Source organism: Triplophysa rosa, linkage group LG5 (assembly GCF_024868665.1).
Source record: "Triplophysa rosa linkage group LG5, Trosa_1v2, whole genome shotgun sequence".
In the NCBI taxonomy this organism is placed as follows: domain Eukaryota; kingdom Metazoa; phylum Chordata; class Actinopteri; order Cypriniformes; family Nemacheilidae; genus Triplophysa; species Triplophysa rosa.
The window spans coordinates 9,092,968-9,113,989 of record NC_079894.1 but is presented as its reverse complement, the minus strand read 5'-3'; the positions used below and the strand labels follow the sequence as shown (position 1 = coordinate 9,113,989).

The window sequence follows — 21,022 nt, the reverse complement described above, 5'->3', positions numbered from 1 at the left end:
TATAGTGTATTAGAAAAAATATATTTTGTGCTTAGAAAAGGAGCATTAATGCTATATACAGTATTGATGGCGATATGTTAAAAACATATCCTTTGGACATGAGATGTACAGTACCTTTTAACAGGCTTCAGTCAAGAAAAAGCAAGTCTTATTTCTGGGAGTTTATGTAGCATTGTATTGCAGGTGTTGTGAGATTGACTCGCTGTAGACTGACAGCATGGAAGCAGAAATTAGTTTGCTGCCATCTCAAGCCGTCTGTCCTTTGATCAGTTTATCATAGACCTTCATAATCTAACAAGCTGAACGAGACAGACTCTTACCAAATATATCCATATGGTGTTTTGATGATACACATACTTATAACTGTAGGATCAAAGACGGGTTATGAGAGGAGATAAGTTTTGTATTCGTGAAGTTAGTATTTGCCACTTTTGATATCTTGTATTATACTTTCTGGAAGAGAGTAGTGTCTTGTGTATAGTTAAAACTACAGCCATGGAAAATAACTCCATTGGCGATTTCTTCCAAATGAAAATATTGTCTTTTATTTTTTAGAAAATCTGGTCAAAATAAGATTTGCAGATAGCTTCAATACTGCAAAGAAAAAGTTCATATACATGTTAAAATGACATAATACTGTTTTTACATGGTTTTTAGGATCATATGATGGAAGAAGCCTATGATGGAATTTTTTTCATGTGTCTTGTCATGTTGTCAGTTTACATGTTTTGTTCCCATTTTTTTTGGATGACTTTGTCACTCCTGAGGTGTGTTTCTGTTGAAATTCAAAAGACACTGGACTGGAATTGTAACAATACATACAGAAATGCTGATTAAAGGCAAAACTGGAGAAAACTCTCTTAACCCTCCTATTGTGTTCAATTTTTAGCAACACTTTTAATGTGTGGGGTCATTTTGACCCCAAACACTTCAATATACACTCACCTAAAGGATTATTAGGAACACCTGTTCAATTTCTCATTAATGCAATTATCTAATCAACCAATCACATGGCAGTTGCTTCAATGCATTTAGGGGTGTGGTCCTGGTCAAGACAATCTCCTGAACTCCAAACTGAATGTCAGAATGGGAAAGAAAGGTGATTTAAGCAATTTTGAGCGTGGCATGGTTGTTGGTGCCAGACGGGCCGGTCTGAGTATTTCACAATCTGCTCAGTTACTGGGATTTTCACGCACAACCATTTCTAGGGTTTACAAAGAATGGTGTGAAAAGGGAAAAACATCCAGTATGCGGCAGTCCTGTGGGCGAAAATGCCTTGTTGATGCTAGAGGTCAGAGGAGAATGGGCCGACTGATTCAAGCTGATAGAAGAGCAACTTTGACTGAAATAACCACTCGTTACAACCGAGGTATGCAGCAAAGCATTTGTGAAGCCACAACACGCACAACCTTGAGGCAGATGGGCTACAACAGCAGAAGACCCCACCGGGTACCACTCATCTCCACTACAAATAGGAAAAAGAGGCTACAATTTGCACGAGCTCACCAAAATTGGACAGTTGAAGACTGGAAAAATGTTGCCTGGTCTGATGAGTCTCGATTTCTGTTGAGACATTCAAATGGTAGAGTCAGAATTTGGCGTAAACAGAATGAGAACATGGATCCATCATGCCTTGTTACCACTGTGCAGGCTGGTGGTGGTGGTGTAATGGTGTGGGGGATGTTTTCTTGGCACACTTTAGGCCCCTTAGTGCCAATTGGGCATCGTTTAAATGCCACGGCCTACCTGAGCATTGTTTCTGACCATGTCCATCCCTTTATGACCACCATGTACCCATCCTCTAATGGCTACTTCCAGCAGGATAATGCACCATGTCACAAAGCTCGAATCATTTCAAATTGGTTTCTTGAACATGACAATGAGTTCACTGTACTAGAATGGCCCCCACAGTCACCAGATCTCAACCCGATAGAACATCTTTGGGATGTGGTGGAACGGGAGCTTCGTGCCCTGGATGTGCATCCCACAAATCTCCATCAACTGCAAGATGCTATCCTATCAATATGGGCCAACATTTCTAAAGAATGCTTTCAGCACCTTGTTGAATCAATGCCACGTAGAATTAAGGCAGTTCTGAAGGCGAAAGGGGGTCAAACACCGTATTAGTATGGTGTTCCTAATAATCCTTTAGGTGAGTGTATACAAAATTGCTCAAAAGAAAAGTTTTATTTTGTTTATTATCTTACACAATTAACCTACCTACAATATACATATTAAGAAAAAACACAGCTTTTTCATATTTCTTTAATTTTATAATACATTTTTTTCTACATGTAACCTGTTGCGTTTACCTAGAAAAAGCAGCATTTTGCGACCACATGAATTTATAGAATATTTAGGATAATATTAACATTTATTACATTTGTTGCAAGTTTTTTTCAAAGGGTAAATGCATTCAAGCTATACATTATTTGTATACTGTATCTACAGTATACATTGTTTTATACAGGAATACGTGTTCCCTGGCTTTTGAACCAATGACCTTTGCAATGCTAATGCTTTACCAACTGAGCTACAGAAACACTTCTGTATATAGGCTATACATATGTATAGATATACACCACAAAAAAACAACATTCAACAGCTTCAAAAGTTTTCCTGTTTTCTCAGTTGAATAGAGCATCGGTCATGGGTCCCTACACTGCAGTATACCCTGTTCACTGCCAGTCATTTTGAATAAAAAGATCCACCAAAATGCAAAATTGTATATGTAAACTGAACACTAAATACAATTTCACAATAGTTAGTACTTTTTTTGCTACTGGGAATCTGTGTGCAGATGTGTGTGTGGTGTGTGTGTGTGTTTTGTTGGTTGGTGTTGTGTTGTGTGTGCGTGTGTGTGTCTGTGGGGGTGTGTGTGTGTGTGTGCGCGCGTGTGTTTCTGATGTTTGATACGATAAGTACAAACTAAAACTAATATTTTACTTATGTTGGCAAGAGAGATTCATCAGGAAAAGGTAAAATAAAACAAAAAAATATTTAGCATAGAAAGTTAAGAATAAAAAGAACTTGGGGTCAAAATTAAACGATTAGGTTTAAATGTGTACAGACATTCTGAAAACTCTGTAACATAAGATGAACATGTCTATGAACTATTTTAATGAAATTAGAAAAAGTCAGAAAGAATCAAGTTTTACATATGTATTTAGCATATTTAAAAAAAAATTAAAAGTAGCTTTGGGGTCAATTTGACCCCAAACATAACAGGAGGGTTAATTTTTTCCACGGTGTGTATTTAAAAATGGCTTAAGGATTCTTAAGCTATAGCTAGGGCTGTCACGATTATTAAATAATTGTCTCATCGTGATTGTTTGACCTCATCGCGATGGTTTCAGATCATCGCAATTATTGCACATCTCTATAGAAGACACTAGGGGGAGCTGTAGCGCATCTGCATATTGCATATTTTATTGTATATATTGTAACTAAAGCATGGTAATACTTGTCAAATGTACCACCACAACACAATCACTTTAAAAAAAACTAAAGCATATACCATGAAAATAACCTGCAGCACAATTTAATATTATTTCAGTTTGAAAACCAGTCTACCAAAATCTCATTAACAGAGAAGTAAACGTTTATTGTAGTCTCGCAAGTGAGAAAAAAACAGACTAGAAGCTTTTCTATGACTGATAGCATTTTAATGGTGGCTTCAATTCACTCCTGATCAATTTACTTAATTTACAAGTATTTGGCGATTGTATTATTGACAGGTAAAAGCCTAAAAGTATGATGACCCAATTTTTTCCTATGCATTTCCAAGAAAAAGAACATAGTCTTTATATTCAGAACAATATGGTTGTTTTAAAGATGAATAAAAAACGTATGAGAATTAAAACTCAAAGCTCTAAAACAGACAATTAATCATCATAATTGCAATGATTTATTAGACAATTAACCGTCAGCCAAATTTCATAATCATGACAGCCCTAGCTATAGCCGAAGTAGGCCAAGTGGATGAGATGCTGCACACAAATTTGATTTTCAAATCCGCTCCTTAGCGCCGACCGTTCTCAATGTCATTCTGCAAGTGAAGAAAGCTCATCCTTTGTGTAGTCAGTATCTGGTGTATCTACATGGGTTGCTGTTGCAGTGTAAGCATCAGCACGATGCCAAGAGGCTTAGAGGGTGAGAGTAATGTAACATCAATGTGGAAAAAAGGTTCATGTCTATCTATGTAATCTCACTGTGGTTTGGACGCAGACCCTACATACTGTATGAGAACATAAACAATAGAGGTCTGTTACTATGTTCAAAACCACAAATTCGTTTGTTCATTCATTGTTTTCTGTATATTAGATGATTTTTGACATGTCATGTCCCAAATGGTGAACAAAAGTACCTACAATCCAGTTCAGTATGAGCCACATTTCAAGAAAAACTGATTTATCAGATTTCAGATCACGTACTATGTGTGTCTTGTTTAGGTTGGGTTTGTTAACCAGATTTTATGGCCTGATTTTGCTGTTCAGATTATATAAAACAAAACCGGTTTGAAACGGAACACCGAAGCATCTCGCTCATTTCACTTACAGAGGTCTAGATGGCCATCTGCGCTTCACTTCTCCCAAAGCATAAATCATCATGACCGCACATGCAAACTACATGGCTCCCCATGTCACGCCGGAGATCAGGTTAAAAAAAGCAACTCGCAAAAGTGAGATCAGACTAAAAAGCGAAGAGAGAAAGACACCGACAGACAACAAAAGGGCAGACATTCCAGCTGTCTAACATATTTTGTTGTTGGCATAGCAGCTCGAAGGTCCAGGCCTGGCTAGCAGACGCAGCTGGAGCTGTGAAAACAACTCAGCCTCTCTTCTTCTGCACCTCGCCTGGACGCTCTTTGCTCAAACCGCCCCGTGGGCCCGAGCACGCTTTCCTCCGCTCATGAAGATCTATTACATAATGCAGGAAACCACATCCTGCGGCCCATCGGCTCTTTAGTTCCTCAACTGCAGGATTTTTGTGCCTCTTCCTTCATTAACTAGATTAGACTGAGGCTAAGCCCGTGTGCCAAGAAAGACCGGCCATTGGATTAACCCCCCCAAACCTTCTCACAGTCTCAGGCTTATAGCATTTCAACCTTAACTCCTCTCTGTCGCCGACTCTCCTCGCATGTTTGCATGGACTCGAGCAGAAACAGATGTTCTTTTTTGCTCCTCTTTGGCGCTGAGCTCTTCCTCCAGCCGTGTGCTTGCCCTCCGTCATTACCGACCAGAAGTAACAGATGTTCCCTAATCCTCCATCTTGGCTTTGCGTCACTGCCACAATGGTAACAGTTCCGTCTCTCACATACGCTCTATCATATCACATGAGTCATAGAGTTTATGCCCTCCGGTCAATTTGATAGCGAGCAACTAGGTGACGCAACTCTGGGAAACCAAATCAGATGAGAAGGTCAAGACCAGATAAGAGCTGCTTACCGAATGCCAACTCACCGTCCATTTAAACATGACCTTTCCATTATTTACACATGCTTATTTTGCCATTTACAATTGGAGTGCTAGAACTGTCACCTATCATGATGGCAATATAAGTTGTTCAAGGCGTTCAATAGCAGGAGGTTTTTAAAAGTCTGGTTAGGCTGCCACAGACAGCACTGAACGCTGGGCCAAAATCAACATTGTGTGTTTTTTTCTGGGAAGTCCCTCTTACGGCTCTTACAGTAACACAAGGCACAAACCGTTTCAGTGGAACAACACACAGAGTGTTTCTGGCACTTTCCAGGAAAACTGTATACTTTTGTATCCTGTGAATACTCGAAAGTGTTATAGATGACAAATCCAATGTGCTGAGATATATTAGACATGTTAAACTCTAAACTTAAAGGCACAGTTCACCCGAAAATGAAAATTCTGTCATCTTTTACTCACTCACCCACCCTATTGTCATTTCAAACTTTAATGACTTTCTTTCTTCTGCAGAACACAAAAGAAGATATTTTGAAGAATGTTGGTAAACCAAACAACGATGGGACCCATTAACGTTTATTGTATGGACACAAAACCAATGCAAGTTAATGGGTGCTGCCGTTGTTTGGTTTACCAACATTCTTCAAAATATCTTCTTTTGTGTTCTGCAGAAGTAAGACAGTCACACAGGTTTGAAATGACAAGAGGGTGAGTAAGTGATGACAGAATATTCATTTTTGGGTGAACTATCCCTTTAAGTAGCGATAAATACTTAAATACTTTTGGCAGCAGCTTTTGCCAGAGGGGAACTGGAATCCCCTGGTTGGGCCTGGGTTCCCCTGAGGTTTTTTTTCTCGATTAGAGTTTTTGTACGCGTACTTGTCTGTGTAAGTGTGTGCGCGTTTGTGTGTGTGTGTATGTGTGTTAGTACGTGTGCGTATTGTGTGTGTGGAGTGTTTTGTATGTGGGTATGTCTGTCTTCTTTGTTTTCACATTTTTCTTGTTTTTGCAGGTACAACTTTAATTGTTTTGCATATAGTCAATGCTTATGTCTTATGTACAGCTGCTTTGTAACAATGAAAATTGTAAAAAGCGCTATATAAATAATGTTGAGTTGAGTTGAGTTGAGTTGAGTTAAATAAGCCTGACATGAAAAAGTACTCTGTTGTGAACACATGGAATATCTGTATTGCATTCCCCCTTAAAAGAGATTTTTGTATGTAATAGTCATACATATTGAAGTTAAACCACTATGGTGTGTTTGTTTTTTCGAAAGACTTTACGTCTCGTGCCTTATTTTGCACCCTACTTTTAAGTTCCTTGTCTGTTCCAGAGCTATTAGTGTTGTGGTGGTACTCATGTAATGACTAGTTGCAGTTCTATTGTTTCATTTATCGTTTTCCTCCGACTCTACCTCCTAGGAGATGTCTTGTTCTCTTTCAATAGAGGGAGGAAAAAGAAAACAAAAAGTAGCATTAAACTGGCATCTGTGCCACTGCCTGGGCTCAGTCCAGATCAGTCTCTCTGCAGCTCCTGTTTCTTTCACTCCATCATTGTAGGCCCGGCTCTCTCATTTTCCCCTCTATTCCTCCTTACTCTACACTGCCAACACACTCCATTCTTTGCAGTTCTCTTCCAGGAAGCGCTGGCTTATCCCTGCGTTGCTTGGCAGCGGTTAAGCCATGCATCTCTGGTGTGAGCGAATGCCACTGAGAGTCCCTCTGGAGATAGCTGGAGACGTGGAGCTAGCGCACTGAACACGAAAATGAAAGAAAACATTAGTTTATCAATTACGCACACAGTTGAAACCGTGTTACAAAGGTGGAGTGTTTATAACCTTTGAACTTTACACAAAGACATCATTACATAATGTTATTAACAGCTAGATTTTTCATGAGAATGATCGCCAGGTGGGCATCTCTTGATGAATACTATGAGTTTTTTGGTCATTTTGTCAAATTGAGCCACGTGATTTGAGGCATCGTGTCTGTAGCGCGAAATGGTGCGAGATAAGTGGGTGTCCTTTAGGCAAAAGAGAGGACATGTATCTGCTGCGAATACTATTGAGGGTCTTTCTAGAAATAACTGGACGCAGAGCTAAAGCACTAAAGGAGAGACTGAGACCTGCTTGGCCGTCCTGAAGCATTCACAAGCATCCATCCTACTGATGGGACTGGAGGATTCCAGTCTCTGAAAATGAAAGTAAATAACAGTGTAGCTGACAGTTAGACATTCTCGACGTCTCCTTTTGCCATTTATAACAAATCAAAGAGGGGCTAACATTTATACATTATAGTTTGCTCATACTTTCAGACTCTACAGCTTTTCAGGCTGATCAGGTTTGTCTGGTGTTCAACTATGTGGGCAGTGTACTGCTATTGTTACGTGTAAAAAGGATATGGAATACATAGATATACAGTATGAATATCATTATGTATATAATCATTTCAATATTCAGGTTTTTTACTGTTCATTCCAAGCAATATCAATCAAGCTGCAGTTGGATTGTTTTAAGTAATAATAACTAAAACACAGCTAACTAATACAAAAAAAACATAACGCAATAAAAAACAAGATTTCTGACAAAATTTAAAAGCCAAGTTATCTGTTTTTGCAAATGAACTCTTTTAATTTGCCATGCATTTTTGCATAAAATGACCATAACATTTGACCAAAAGTAAGTCTTTATTAAACGTACCATGTCAACATTCAGTGTTGGTTAGAAAAAGTAAGTGAACCCTGTAAATAATCTATTTACAAAATAGCGGAAGTGTGGTGATTTCAGGGAGTTTTTGAAAAAATGAAAAACGGTGGACAGATGAATGTATAGGTAGATGAGTAGATAGATGGCCATTGTGGGTAAAACCCGTGTGTGTGTGATGAGGCTATGACTGTGGTTCTCAGGTCGCTTTGTGAGAAAGGGATTAGACAGCCAGCTGTTGAACTGATGGAATGTGTGCTATTCTGAGATGAGAATGGTTGGGAGTTGCAATCTTGCTCCCTCACCACCCCATCATTAGTGAAATATTTTCTGCACAGATCTGTGTAATAAAGATTTCTTTTAGCATTTTATTTGGCCGCTTTCATTCTTCCTGCGTTCCTGCCTTTAAATAATATCTATTTTTAACATATTTGGTGTATTTTGAAAAGTATTTAGCTATCATCACGATCTCAATTTCTGTCATTCTAAATCATATTTTTGTTAAGCTATTGCTCATTTTTCCTGTTTTCTTGTATAGTCTCACAATACCCCTCTTGGTCGTGTAGTCTGTTTAATGAATGCATTCATTGAATGCTTAATTCTGTCTCTTCCCACCAGGTGGCAGAAATGAGCATGAGCGTGCGTGCCTAAAGATGAACGAGTCCACAAAAGCGCTCTTTATTTTAGTGCGAGTCGCATGAAAAAAGCTCCAAGAGGCTTTAATCTCAAAATAAACAAACAAACCAGCTCTGCTAATGGAATTTGGGACTGTGATACATGTTTTAGTCTGACTGATCACTGATACTGACACACAAAGTTCTCAGTAACTGCTTTTCAGAATGTTAGCATGTGTGTGCTGTTTGTCTGCAGTACATCTACTGCTTTAGCACCAGCATTCAAAAACGAACGCACACACACAGACGCGTGGGTGGAGTTACCGCCTGGACTTTTTGGCATCTGCAGCTCTGTGGGTGTTCTTGCTTTTTTAATAGTCTGCAAATTCAGTTTTTGGATGTTTACCAGAACCCCTCTTGTGTATGCTTTCGTTCATGTAGAAAAAACACACCTGTCGTAGTTTTCCCAGACATTTCTGTAAGGGTTTGAACAGTGTGGCAGGGTCAAATGTGAGCTCTCCCATGACCTAGTTCATGACCTTTGACCCTCAGGATAACATCACACACTAAACAAATACACTTCTTTATTTACATTTCCCAAAATATTTTCTACTTTTTCGTGATGCTAGGGTGCTTGCTACAGGATTGCTGTGTGGTGGCCAAGAGTGTTTTTTCCCACTCGCTTCATTGTCTGCCAGATGTCGCCCACCGTTCCTCAACAATCTGCATGATTTCCTCAAGCAAAGTTTGCTGCAGTACTCTGAAAAACAGCTGCTTGCCTTGGCCTTTTTTCTCCATTCAAATTCCTTCAACTCCAGTTCTGTCGTTCATATGTGGCCGCTCTGTCTTTACCTTCCTTCGATTTCTTTTTTACACACCGTGTCCCCTCCACCCCTTTACCGCTCGCCTGTCTGTGACCTCACTCCGTAATTAAAGTCAGACACACCTCTCCACCTCAGATATCTAGAGAGACCCAGAAAAGAAGGAAATGAACCTGTTCAGCATGCTTCAGACCAATAACAGCGTCTTGCCTTGTAAAACGGGAGATGTTAGTTTCTTTCCTCCCCTCTTAACTTCTCTGTTTGTTTTCATGTATGTATTGAGGAGCAGCAGTTATTCAGAACGTAGCAGGAGGGCGAGAGAGAGAGAGGGCGGTACGGCTCCCTATAGCGACGGCATGCGTGAGAAATGGATGTAAAGCTTTGGAAAGTCGAGTGATGTGCTTGGCAGCAGTGAAACGAATATGGGCATGATGGTGGATGAGCGCATGATTGACAGCAGCCATGCAGTTTTGTTTTGAGTGAAGACAAAATGATTTTATTTTTAACCCCAGAGTTAATCCAAACTTACTTGATTGAATACCTAAATATTGTAACTCCTTTGCTTTTTTAAATTCCAAACTTTATTTCTAGGTTTTAATTAGCTTGGATTTTAAAGGAGCAATGTGGAGATTTTAGCGACATCTGGTGGTGAGGTTGTGAATTGCAACCAACGGCTCACTCCACTGCTCACCCCTCCTTTTTGAAGCACTGCGGTGGCTGACACAGGACTAAGATGTGTCAAGTTTTTTTTTGCTTTTGTCGAAAGAGATGACGTATTTTCAAAACGCAATCTTTAGAGCAGTTTGTCTATTTAGGGCTACTGTTGAAACACCCGTGGTGTATGTAGATAGAAATAGCTCATTCTAAGGGAATTAAAACATAACGCTTTATTATGTAAGCTCTTTATACACCTATATTATATTGCATTTCTGTCAATAGAGCCTCCAAAAAATTGCACACTGGACCCGTAGGTCATATTTTTATTGTATTCTCAGACTCATTTTTCCACATCTACAGTATCTAATTATTCAATATTCATCACTTCTCAGTTATAACTACGTCTGTCACACAATGATAGATTACATTAGTAAGCCTTTCTGGCTTCTGGGCAACCCTGTGTTCCATTTGCCTGCCTCTCGAGGTCATGTTTAGTTGACTGTGTATGACATTACTGTTGCCATGACACGCAAGAGTCAAAAACCCTGTGAACTCCCAGCATGCACGCTGTTTGAGAAATAAATACACATCAATCACACACATGTAGTGTATTTGGGTCGATGACAAATAACATGCCCCTCAACATTTCCATCAGTCTGAGGTTAAAAACGTTGAATGTATAGTGGTGTAAAGAGTATATTTTGACATTGGGACATCAGTAAAGTATGATATCATGCTGATACTCAGAAATGGAAGTGCCGCTCTGAGTTCTGTATTATCCACTCTCACTTGTCTAAAACCCTTATCAAAAAAAGGGAATTTTGTGGATTTGAAAAAAGCCACACACACTCATACACACACACACACACACGCACACACACACACACACACTCCCCCATATGCACAATGATTTACAACACCAAGAGCAGAGAGCGAGAGAGAGGTGTGGGAAAATCCTATTTAGAGATGCTCATGTGGAAACTAAAAATTCCAAAATGTATCTGTGATTTAATTTAGGGGTAAGAAAATATCAGTAGGTGAGTGTAATACAAGTCAATGGAAAGCTATAGAGTACCGCGATGGCCAGATGTGTTTGGCAGATAACCACACAACCTGTAAAGATTTAAAGGAAGAGTTCACCCAAAAATGAAAATTCTGTCTTCATTTACTCAAGTTGTTCCAAATCTATATAAATTTCGTTGTTCTGCTGAACACTTAAGAAAGATATTTGGAATCATGTTTGTAACCAAACAAAACTAGGGCACTATAGACTTCCATATTAGAGAAAAAACTACTAGCGAATGGTGCCCCAGAACGGTTTAGTTTCCCAAGTTCTTCAAAATATCTTCTTTTGTGTTCCGTTTTGGAACAACTTGAGGGTGAGTAAATGATGACAGAATTTCCATTTTTTTGGTGAACTATCCCTTTAAAGGTTTAATCTTTGAGGTAATTTTTCATGTGCAGATTTCAGTTTGATGTTGGAGTCGTGTACGAGTTACAGATACGATTCACTATGAAGACAAAACATAACCAAAGAACTTGTGTGCCCTGACTACAAAATGTGTGTCGGAGGGCTGCTCTTTCGTAATGAAATATTTCACAGTGCCATTTTGTCCAAAAAATTGACAGAAGGCAAATGATGGACACTGTTTATCCGTTTGGCACTTTCAACACAGTGTTTGCTGTTTCCCGCTCAACTGCGTTTATTTTCTTTTTCTAAGAAGTCTGTGACCTGTGAAAGTTTACTAGCTGGTAATGCTCTGTTTGTGTTTTAAAGCTGCCCTCTGCTGGATCATAGCTGAATGACATGCTTTTGTTTCTCTCCCTCTCTGGTCTACAGATCATGATTCAGAAGCAAAGAGAGTTCAGGATGTTCTTTCAGGAATGGAAAAACCACAGGTGAGTCTGGAATACATATTAAAACAAAAAAAGCAAAACAAAAACTACTGGTTTTAATGGTACAGTATACGATAAACATGATGTCAGTGTATTAATACTATAGTACACTGATGGTACAGACTGCAAATACCAGATCACATAACCGAGGCTTGTGCTAAGAAAAACATAAATATTTATTTTAACATACGCAAAGAGAAAAGGCAGCAATATTTTCATTCAAATCTGTGTACAGTTTCTAAACTCGTCCCTCTGTCGCCACATAGTGGCAGCATTTAGTTTTTTTATGTTCCACTGTCACATGCTTGGGTGCAATAAACACATTGTTTTCTGACCAGGGTGTTTTTAACACATATTTTAACCATATGTTCACTGTTCAACAAGTCAATTTCTAAGGGTGCCAATAATTGTGACCAAGGTGTATTAGAGAAAAAAAATCATAATGTGATGTTCCCCCCACTTCAAATTGTTTTACTGGAATATTGTAGATATTTTTTTTTAATCAAAAGGAGAAACAATGCAGATTTTTTTACAGCCTTCTTTGCTCGTATTTACCAAGGGTAGGGCATTGTATATATACACTGCATTTCCATTAGCCAGCAAGGCAAATCACAAAAAAATTGCATTATTTGGAAATACTCTCAACAAACGTTCTTCTGCAGTGTCATTCGAGACACAGCCAGGATTTAAACAGGCTGGGAAGGATTGTTTTCCCAGAGCCCCAAAGGCAGACAATACATCTGCGGTTTAAGGTGCCCCAAGATAAGACACTGTGAGGGATGTGCAGAGTTGTAAATAAATGGACTTCAATTCTCACCCTATCCTCAGCTTCTAGTGAGTTCAGTAATGGATTGACCTTTCTTTTTTACTTTGATCCTGAAGTTAGAATTACCTCAGCTAGTGTAACTCTCCCAACAAATCACAGAGTCAAAACACACTGTGGGTATGGCACATGATCCTTTATCACGCTGATGTTTAGTGGCAGGTGGTTTTCTTTTTATTTCCTGTACGACATCTTTCCATTGTTAAGGAGGCGAGTTGAATTGTCAGATAGGTCTGGAAGAAGCAGGATGATGTTGTAGAAGTCAAAGAACGGAGCATTCAGTCTTTGTGCTTTGTGTTATATTGGCACATAATAACATCACACAATGTGTAGTTCTCTCTTGATGTTAATAGTAGAACACACACAGATGCAATCTTAAGGACATTCGAATGTAGTGTATATGTAGAATATAAAGTCCTAATGATATTCAAATGTGAAGTCTCCTTGAGGTCACAACAGAAATAGGTGTTGATAAAAGAGATAATGAGTTTTGAGTGTTTACTTTATTTCTATACTGTTAAAATGTATACCCCTCATAAAGTCATAATGATTTTTTTATTTAGCCTATGGGTGAATCCCACTCCCCAGAGCGAAACATTTCCTTTATGCTAAAGAAAGAACCGCAGGTGCACAGAAACTGGATGCTGTAGTGGATGAATTAATGAATTAACTGTATGTCCCTTAACAAAAAAATGCAGCTTAAAGTGATTTTTAATTATTTGCTCTTATGTCATTCCAAACCGGTATGACTTTCTATTTTTTGCAGAACACAAACAAAGATATTTTGAAGAAATATTGTGTTTTGACCGAGACATTTCTCAAAATATCTTCTTTTGTGTTTCACAATAATGCATAGATATGCAGGTTTTGAGTGACATAAGGGTGAATAAATGACATGTTATTTATTTTTGGTTGAACTATTCCTTTAAGATAGTAGCTGTGGAACGTGTCTTCTATCTAGCCATTGGCTGGTTGACCAGCTATCTTATTTGACAACACCGCCACCAGCTTTAGCTGGATTTTCCAGCAGGGAATCCATCTCCCCTTCGGCTTTGTGCGAAAAAGATTTAAAGCACCAAGTTGAGATCTACAGTATATGTGAGAGAATCCAATATTGAAAACACACAATTTCCACAGAGACCATAAGATTGCCTACAGAGAAGTGCGGAGGGGACACAAGACTAGAATAATAGAGTAGAATGAGCTGATAGAAGAGGTGTTACATTGACTGTAATACACGTGAATAGGTGAAAAAATGTAGAATTAATAACCTGAAGTAACCTTAAATTGGCTTTTGTGCTTTTTACTGTATAGAGCACAAACTGTTAATCATATTTAATTGTCTTAAATTGCTGTCTGGAACTGGTCATGTTCATTCTTACACATTAGTACAATAAAAGTGCCCATTACACTTGATTTATGCATTTAAAGGTGCAGTTTGTAACAATTTTGCAGTAAAATATCCAAAAACCACTGGGCCAGTGTTATATATTTTGTTCAGCTGAGTACTTACAATATCTCAAATGTTTCCAACTACTTTTAAATCGTGTGAAAATCGCCATTCTAAACAGTGACACGGGGCTGTGCAGTCACCTGTCAATGGCGTCATATCCACGTTCCCCTTAGTTACCGCCTTTACTGACGTAGAAGCCGCATGACAACAGTGTCGTGGACAAATGCGGAAGTAGTGTCTAGCGTCTAGCTAGCCACTAGCTTGTTTCGAGGAGTCACTTATTTATGGACCACAATTATACGCAACATTTATAAAACTTTATTGCTTTACCTCATCCGCTAACATAATTTCTCGTTGCCGTCTGATTGATGGCCATCAGCGGTGGAGTTGAAGACAACAGATCCCATCATTCCACGCTCCTTCACAGCGTCATCAAGCTACGCCATTGTTGTTGTTTTGATCGTGCGCCATCTAGCGGCGGTTTTTACAAACTAGCTTTAAATATCCTCTTATTTCATTTGACCTTTTCATTTTGGGAAAGTCTATATCTCTAAGGTTATGTGTGCATTTGATGGCAGCCAGTTTGTAGAGAATCAATTGCAGTGGTTTCACAAGTGCCATTTGAGGCCACTGGCATTGCTTGTAATGCACATTCAAGAGGCAACAACCATAGGTTATACACAGACAGTTTTCACTCACACTTATTCTTGCCACGGGAGAGATTGTGTTTTGGGAGTGAATTGGCAAGCCGTTGGTTTTTGGTGTTAGATTGCTTCTATCCGATTGAAGGTAGCATAAGACTTGTGCACGTCATACCCATTTCATAGTCAGTGCCAATAAATCGTCACTCAGTCTGTTTTCATCTATTCTTTTACTTTTGTGCTTTACATATACTGTTAGTAGTTATACCAATTGCAACTTTTTAATTGCTTGTTTTTGAACTTCCAATGTTGCAATAAAAGCAATTAGTATTAAATGTGTCTGGAATGAATTGCTGGGCTCACATTTTGACTCTCAACTCTTCAGCGGCATCTGTTCAATTCATTACTCCAATCTAATTACTTTAAAGGTCTGAGAGACAGCGTTTATGTATTTTTTCTTATGAAAGCTAGTCAGGTGTCCTAAATAACTTTTACCTAACACTGTCAGATTAAACATCCAATCATGGGATTTTGGTTTGAGATGCATTGAAGATGCGTGTTATAAATTGTGAACTAATAAAGTGAAAGTGAAAGTGACCGATTAGTCAGTGACCCATACCCGAAATGTGACCTCTGCATTTAACCCATCCAGAGAGTAGTGAACACACGCACAGCAAGTGGTGAACACACGTACACGTCTCTGCTGACCACCTGTGAATAGATAACTTGATAGTCATAAACAGAGTAAGATATAAATGGGGCCTTTAATTACGACAATGACTCAGTTGTTTGGGATGCACAATATCAAAATTTCACATCAACATTTTTAACACATAAAATAAGTAAATAAATAAAAATAGAAAAATGCACTAGTAACGTAATTTGACCATCATGTTAATTCGCTTAATGTTTCATAGTCTCTAAATTATATTACGTTTTTAATTTTTCTTTCTTTAAAGTACTGATGTAAGTAAGCCTTTGAATATTTCTGATGCCCATCCATTTTAAAGTTAAATTTGTTGTAATGGTCATAAACTCAGTCATCTTTCTAAACAGAAACTGATCTTTAGACAAGTCATTTTACAAGGGGTACTATTACTATATTTCCCCCTAAAAAGTTACAAAGCGCTTATTAGTAGTCTGAATCGAATCATCAAAATTATGAAACTTAAGAGTCATCAATGTAGATTGTACTGAAAAAATGGCAATAATTCTATGTATTATAGATGGTTTCAGCAGCAACGACGTAAACATTGAAGCAAAGAGATACAGTATAATAATGAAAAATCAAGACACCGAATACATGGTATTATAGACGGTTTCATCGGACGCATGCGCCTGGCCCAAACTTAACTTCCGGTAGACCTCCGATCAATAACTGTTGAGTAATTTTAATTTAATTGAATACAACTAGTAAACGAATAAAATTAGGGCTGGGAAAGTTAACACGTTATTATCGTGTTAAGGCATTAAATAATTAACGCCGACAATTAATTTATCGTGCATTAACGCAGTTTTTTAAAGTATTATTTTATTTCGAAAGTCCGTTGCTCACTGGCTCTGAAATGTACAGACAAACCATGGGTCACAGAAGGGGTGGGATGTTGATCGGTATTGGCTGGGGAATGGCGTCAACACGCATCTCAACCAATGAGAGCATTTGGGGTGGACTGCTGAAGCACGCACATGAACCAGGAACATCAGAACTGAATAGAAAGGTACCGAACTCTTACATGGACATTTCATTTTAAATATCTTCCAAACGGCGGAGTTCATAGAACAAACCACTCCATTTCTACTACCCTCCTTCAGCCATGCGCTTATCTATCAGTGCCCTTGCCCCACAAAGACGTAATATGCGCGGGTGTAAGAGGCTTATTAAATGCTATTGATGATAAAGCAGAAGGAAATCAATAGTCTGCAGAAAACAAAAATTTTCCCAGCTAAGGTACAAAACAGCAACGATAACGAATTGTGTTGCATGTGTTCAGTGTTGGGTAAGTTACTCTGAAAAAGTAATTAATTACTAGTTACTAATTACATATTCAGTAGAGTAATTAGATTACTGTACCAATTACTCTCTCCAAAAAGTATTTAATTACTTTTTACTAATTACTTTCTATATCTTATATCAACCGTGATTCAAGGCGATTCAAGGATGATTCAAGTGATTCAAGGATGGACATGAAATGGCTCTTTTAATTCATTCAAATAAATAAAATAAACTACATAAAGTAGTATTATTAAATAACCAAAGTATCACAAATGTGAGAAAGATAAATTAATGAATGCATTTAAAAGTTAGACTTTGAATTTTAATGTATATTCCAGTATTGTATTTAGTTAAATTACAGTAACTAATTACTTAGTAACTAGTTACACCTAACACTGCATGTGTTGTATGCAGTGTGAGGCTAATGCAGAAAACATGTTTTATAATGTTCGTCAAACAGTAAAGGATGGGCCCAAAATACTCACTCATATTAAAGGAATTGTGTTCTCCTTATATGAATTGTTAAGATAAAGAAAAAAGTAGCATACAACAATTTAGTTGTTTAAGATGTGCTTTAAATACACTTTAAATACAGTACACTTTACACATTTTAAGTCAAAATTGTTAATGCTACTATATAAAGGAAATACTGTTGTAAAAAAGCACATTATTTGTTTAAAGTGTTTGCAAACCAAATCTTATTGCACTTTTGTTCATATAGCAGTACTTTTCAAATAAAAGTGCACAATACACTACTTCTGAATTCATTATTGAATTTTACGCTTAACAGTGCGGTTAATCGCAATTAATCACAGAAAGTCATGCGATTAAATAGTTTTAATCTTGCCCAGCACTAAATAAAATATGAACATAAATTAAATACAAAATAAATTGTTTTATTACAACCAAACACAGACGGGAAGTTAACGTTGGGCCAGTTGCGTGCATCCATGAAACCTGAAGTCTGTAATGCCATGTATTCGGTGTCTTTATCTTTCACAATTAAACTGAAATTGTCTTTCTCTTTACTTCAGTAACTACTGTATAAATGTATGCAAAACTGTGAAAAGCGCTATATAAATAAAATTCAACTAAATGATTGTGTAGTCAATAATTTGAATATAATTCAACTCTTTGCATTAATCTATCTCATATCGATTATGCCTATCGCAATATTTAGCAAGTGATCGCTGTGATTTTTCTACGGTATTGTGCAACCCCCTTCATAAGAAAATTACATTCATTCTGCTCTATTTCTTAAATTGAATGTTGCTTTGATGTATCATCTAAAGCCAAGTATTTCAAAGGATTTTTACTTGAAATCAATTTCATTCATAATATGTTGAACTGCACATTCACGCACTCTTTTTTTCCATATTTGCTGCACAGGTTTTTAATATCCAGGCCCGGACAGCCACATTGACCTGGGCACCACCAGCAGGCCTCCAGAACAGAGACTGGCACAGTAATGGACACCCTTTTACATGCAGTTATGAAGTCACTCTCTCAGACAGGGGCCGTAATGGCCAGTACCGCATCCTCTACAGGTAAGACTGAATGACAATATAATGGCAGAGCACAAACTATGCTGTTCAAAAGACATTTTCACATCATTGTTGGACAGAAGTGTAATATGTTTTTTCAATTTTGGTTGTCTGGTGTCCCCACCAAGCTTCTTAACAACTAACAAAAGGGTACTGTAGATCCATCTTGATGCCTCTTTGTGTACTCATATATGTTCACCACATGAAAGTTAGATATGAACGCATCACACATTGAGCAGAAAGACTCATTCGAATCAGTCCTCCCACCAGGACGTGTATGAATCGATATCCAGACAGCAGCTCTTTAAACAACTACACTCACATAAATGATCCGACGCCAACAAAGCAAAAACAGTGAGTGAAGGGAACACCTTTTCCCCCCGAGCTGTGTTCCTCAGTAACTGAACAACACCCCTGATGAACAGTCAATTTTGTGCTTTTGAATACTCTAACTGCACTTTAGAAACTCCATTGCTGACATCCATTGTCTGTCGCCATTTCATTTTTATCCATTCAGCGGAGAAGAATTGGAATGCAATTTAAAAGACCTCCGACCGGCAACAGACTACCATGTAAGGTAAGTAACATCTTGGCCATTCATTCTTGAGCTCAGCAGCAGCTCATATTAAAGCTCATCTTAACAAGAACTCATGCTTTTTTTGATGATCAGTATTGTCATTCCAATGAGCTCCAATTATCTGCAATTATTTACTCTTTTTTTTTTTTTTTTTGATATCAAAGTAAACGGTAATGGAATATTAGTCATTGTGTTTAAGTTCCCCTCTGTTATTCAATCACCTTGGTGCTTCTAAAATGGCTCTGTAATGGATGTTGAATCACCTTCGATTAATTCATCTGAGAATGCCGTGCAACACGGCGCTGGAAAGGTCACGCTTAAGTGTGATGCATGTTCTGTCCTTAAAAAACCTGAGTGTGATGTCGTCTGTTGGTGTATGGGCTTCTTGAATCACCGAAAGCTCTTGTAGAATTCAGAGTGCTGAACAGGTTTTACTGGCTTTTATTGTTGTAACGCGTTGAATGCCAGGTTAGTGCTAAGTCACGTGGTAGAGCTTGACCTTCAACCTCTTTGAGTATGGAGAAGACCACAGTCAGAGGTTTTCCTCTAAGGGGTTATTTGATCAACTCTTTATAAATACGAGTGACCTGTTGGTAGTGTAAGTGTCATATGTGCCCATATCTGGCAGTGGAGAAGCAACAAGGTGAAACATTTTTTTAAGCTCATATTTTTCTAAAAATCAATTTTTAAGCAATGTGCCGTCATGCGTTGACTTCAGACTAGAGACCAATTCATCGGACGCGCGTGCCGGGACTGCAGTTAACTTCCGGTCTGTGTTTGGCTAGTGTCTAATAATATAACTATTTAATTTATGTTGATATTCATTGATATTATTCTTTTATTGTATGTTCATTTTATTAAATAAACAATTTGTTTAATTTTGTTGTATGTTCATTTGATTAAATAAACAATGTGTTGAATAGATCCTGCAGTTTGGTCGCATTTAAAGAAACCGTATGGTGCATTGACATCTAGCGGTTGAGCTTGGTATCGCAGTCTAAATTCAAAATATTGGAGAGACAAGTTTAGCCAAGTTACAGTTTCTTTTGCTTGTCATCAGAAATAATCTACAGGCACCCGATTGTTTGTGAATGTGTTCTGGAAGTTAAGGGCAGTCCACGAACTCGCACATGCGTAGTAACGTTTGTTTATGTTGTCACTTGGAAACCGTCCATAAAAAAGATGAGCAAGGAGTTGATGGATTTGACCTCATCTTGCTTCCAGGTCATCAAATCCTAAGAAACATATGATAAAATGTGTACATTAAAACCATTTTAAAAAAGCGTGATAGATGTCATGTAAACTTTTTAGTTGGCAGTGATCTGCTCCTAACCATTCTCTGTTGACAGTGCGTCTCTTTAGCAACCCCAGGTTCTTCTGTATGACTGTAGGTGACTATGAAAGAACGATGACTGATAAACATGTATGTTTCTCCTCAGAGTGAACGCCGTGTGCAATTCAGTGAAGGGCTTGTGCTCGGAGGTTGGGGCCTTTACCACCCACAGCAGTACTCCAGACTGCCCGCTGCCCCCTAAACTGTCCCATCGCACCAAAAGCACGCTCACCCTGCAGTGGAAGGTTAGACACCATTAATGTATAAATGGGTTGAACTAGAACCGTGCCAAAGATCAGAAAGAACAGCTTTTGTTCTTTGTGTAGTGCTTCTGCAAATATGGAATGGTTGAAACTGAGATTGACTGAAATGTGTGTGAATCAAAAGTGAATGAGAGATTTGGCAGTTTATTTTCATTGGGAACAATGAAAACAATTTGTGTACATTTGTGTATTTTTGACGTACTCTGTATTCAAAAAAGCGTGTGTCCAGTACACAGACAGATTTGCATGTTACACAATAAATACAGTATTT

The 21,022-nt window shown here is 38.1% G+C and overlaps 1 protein-coding gene across 3 annotated transcripts in view; it reads left to right on the top strand.

The window, feature by feature from the left end:
- Window positions 1-21,022, top strand: part of fndc3ba (fibronectin type III domain containing 3Ba) — a 152,269-nt gene that overhangs the window by 96,090 nt on the left and 35,157 nt on the right. For all 3 annotated transcript variants that reach the window (XM_057333414.1, XM_057333413.1, XM_057333415.1), the window contains 4 exons: window positions 12,069-12,127; window positions 18,424-18,581; window positions 19,096-19,155; window positions 20,595-20,733. In XM_057333414.1, the coding sequence (XP_057189397.1) occupies window positions 12,069-12,127; window positions 18,424-18,581; window positions 19,096-19,155; window positions 20,595-20,733 (416 nt within the window). The remainder of the gene's footprint in view (window positions 1-12,068; window positions 12,128-18,423; window positions 18,582-19,095; window positions 19,156-20,594; window positions 20,734-21,022) is intronic.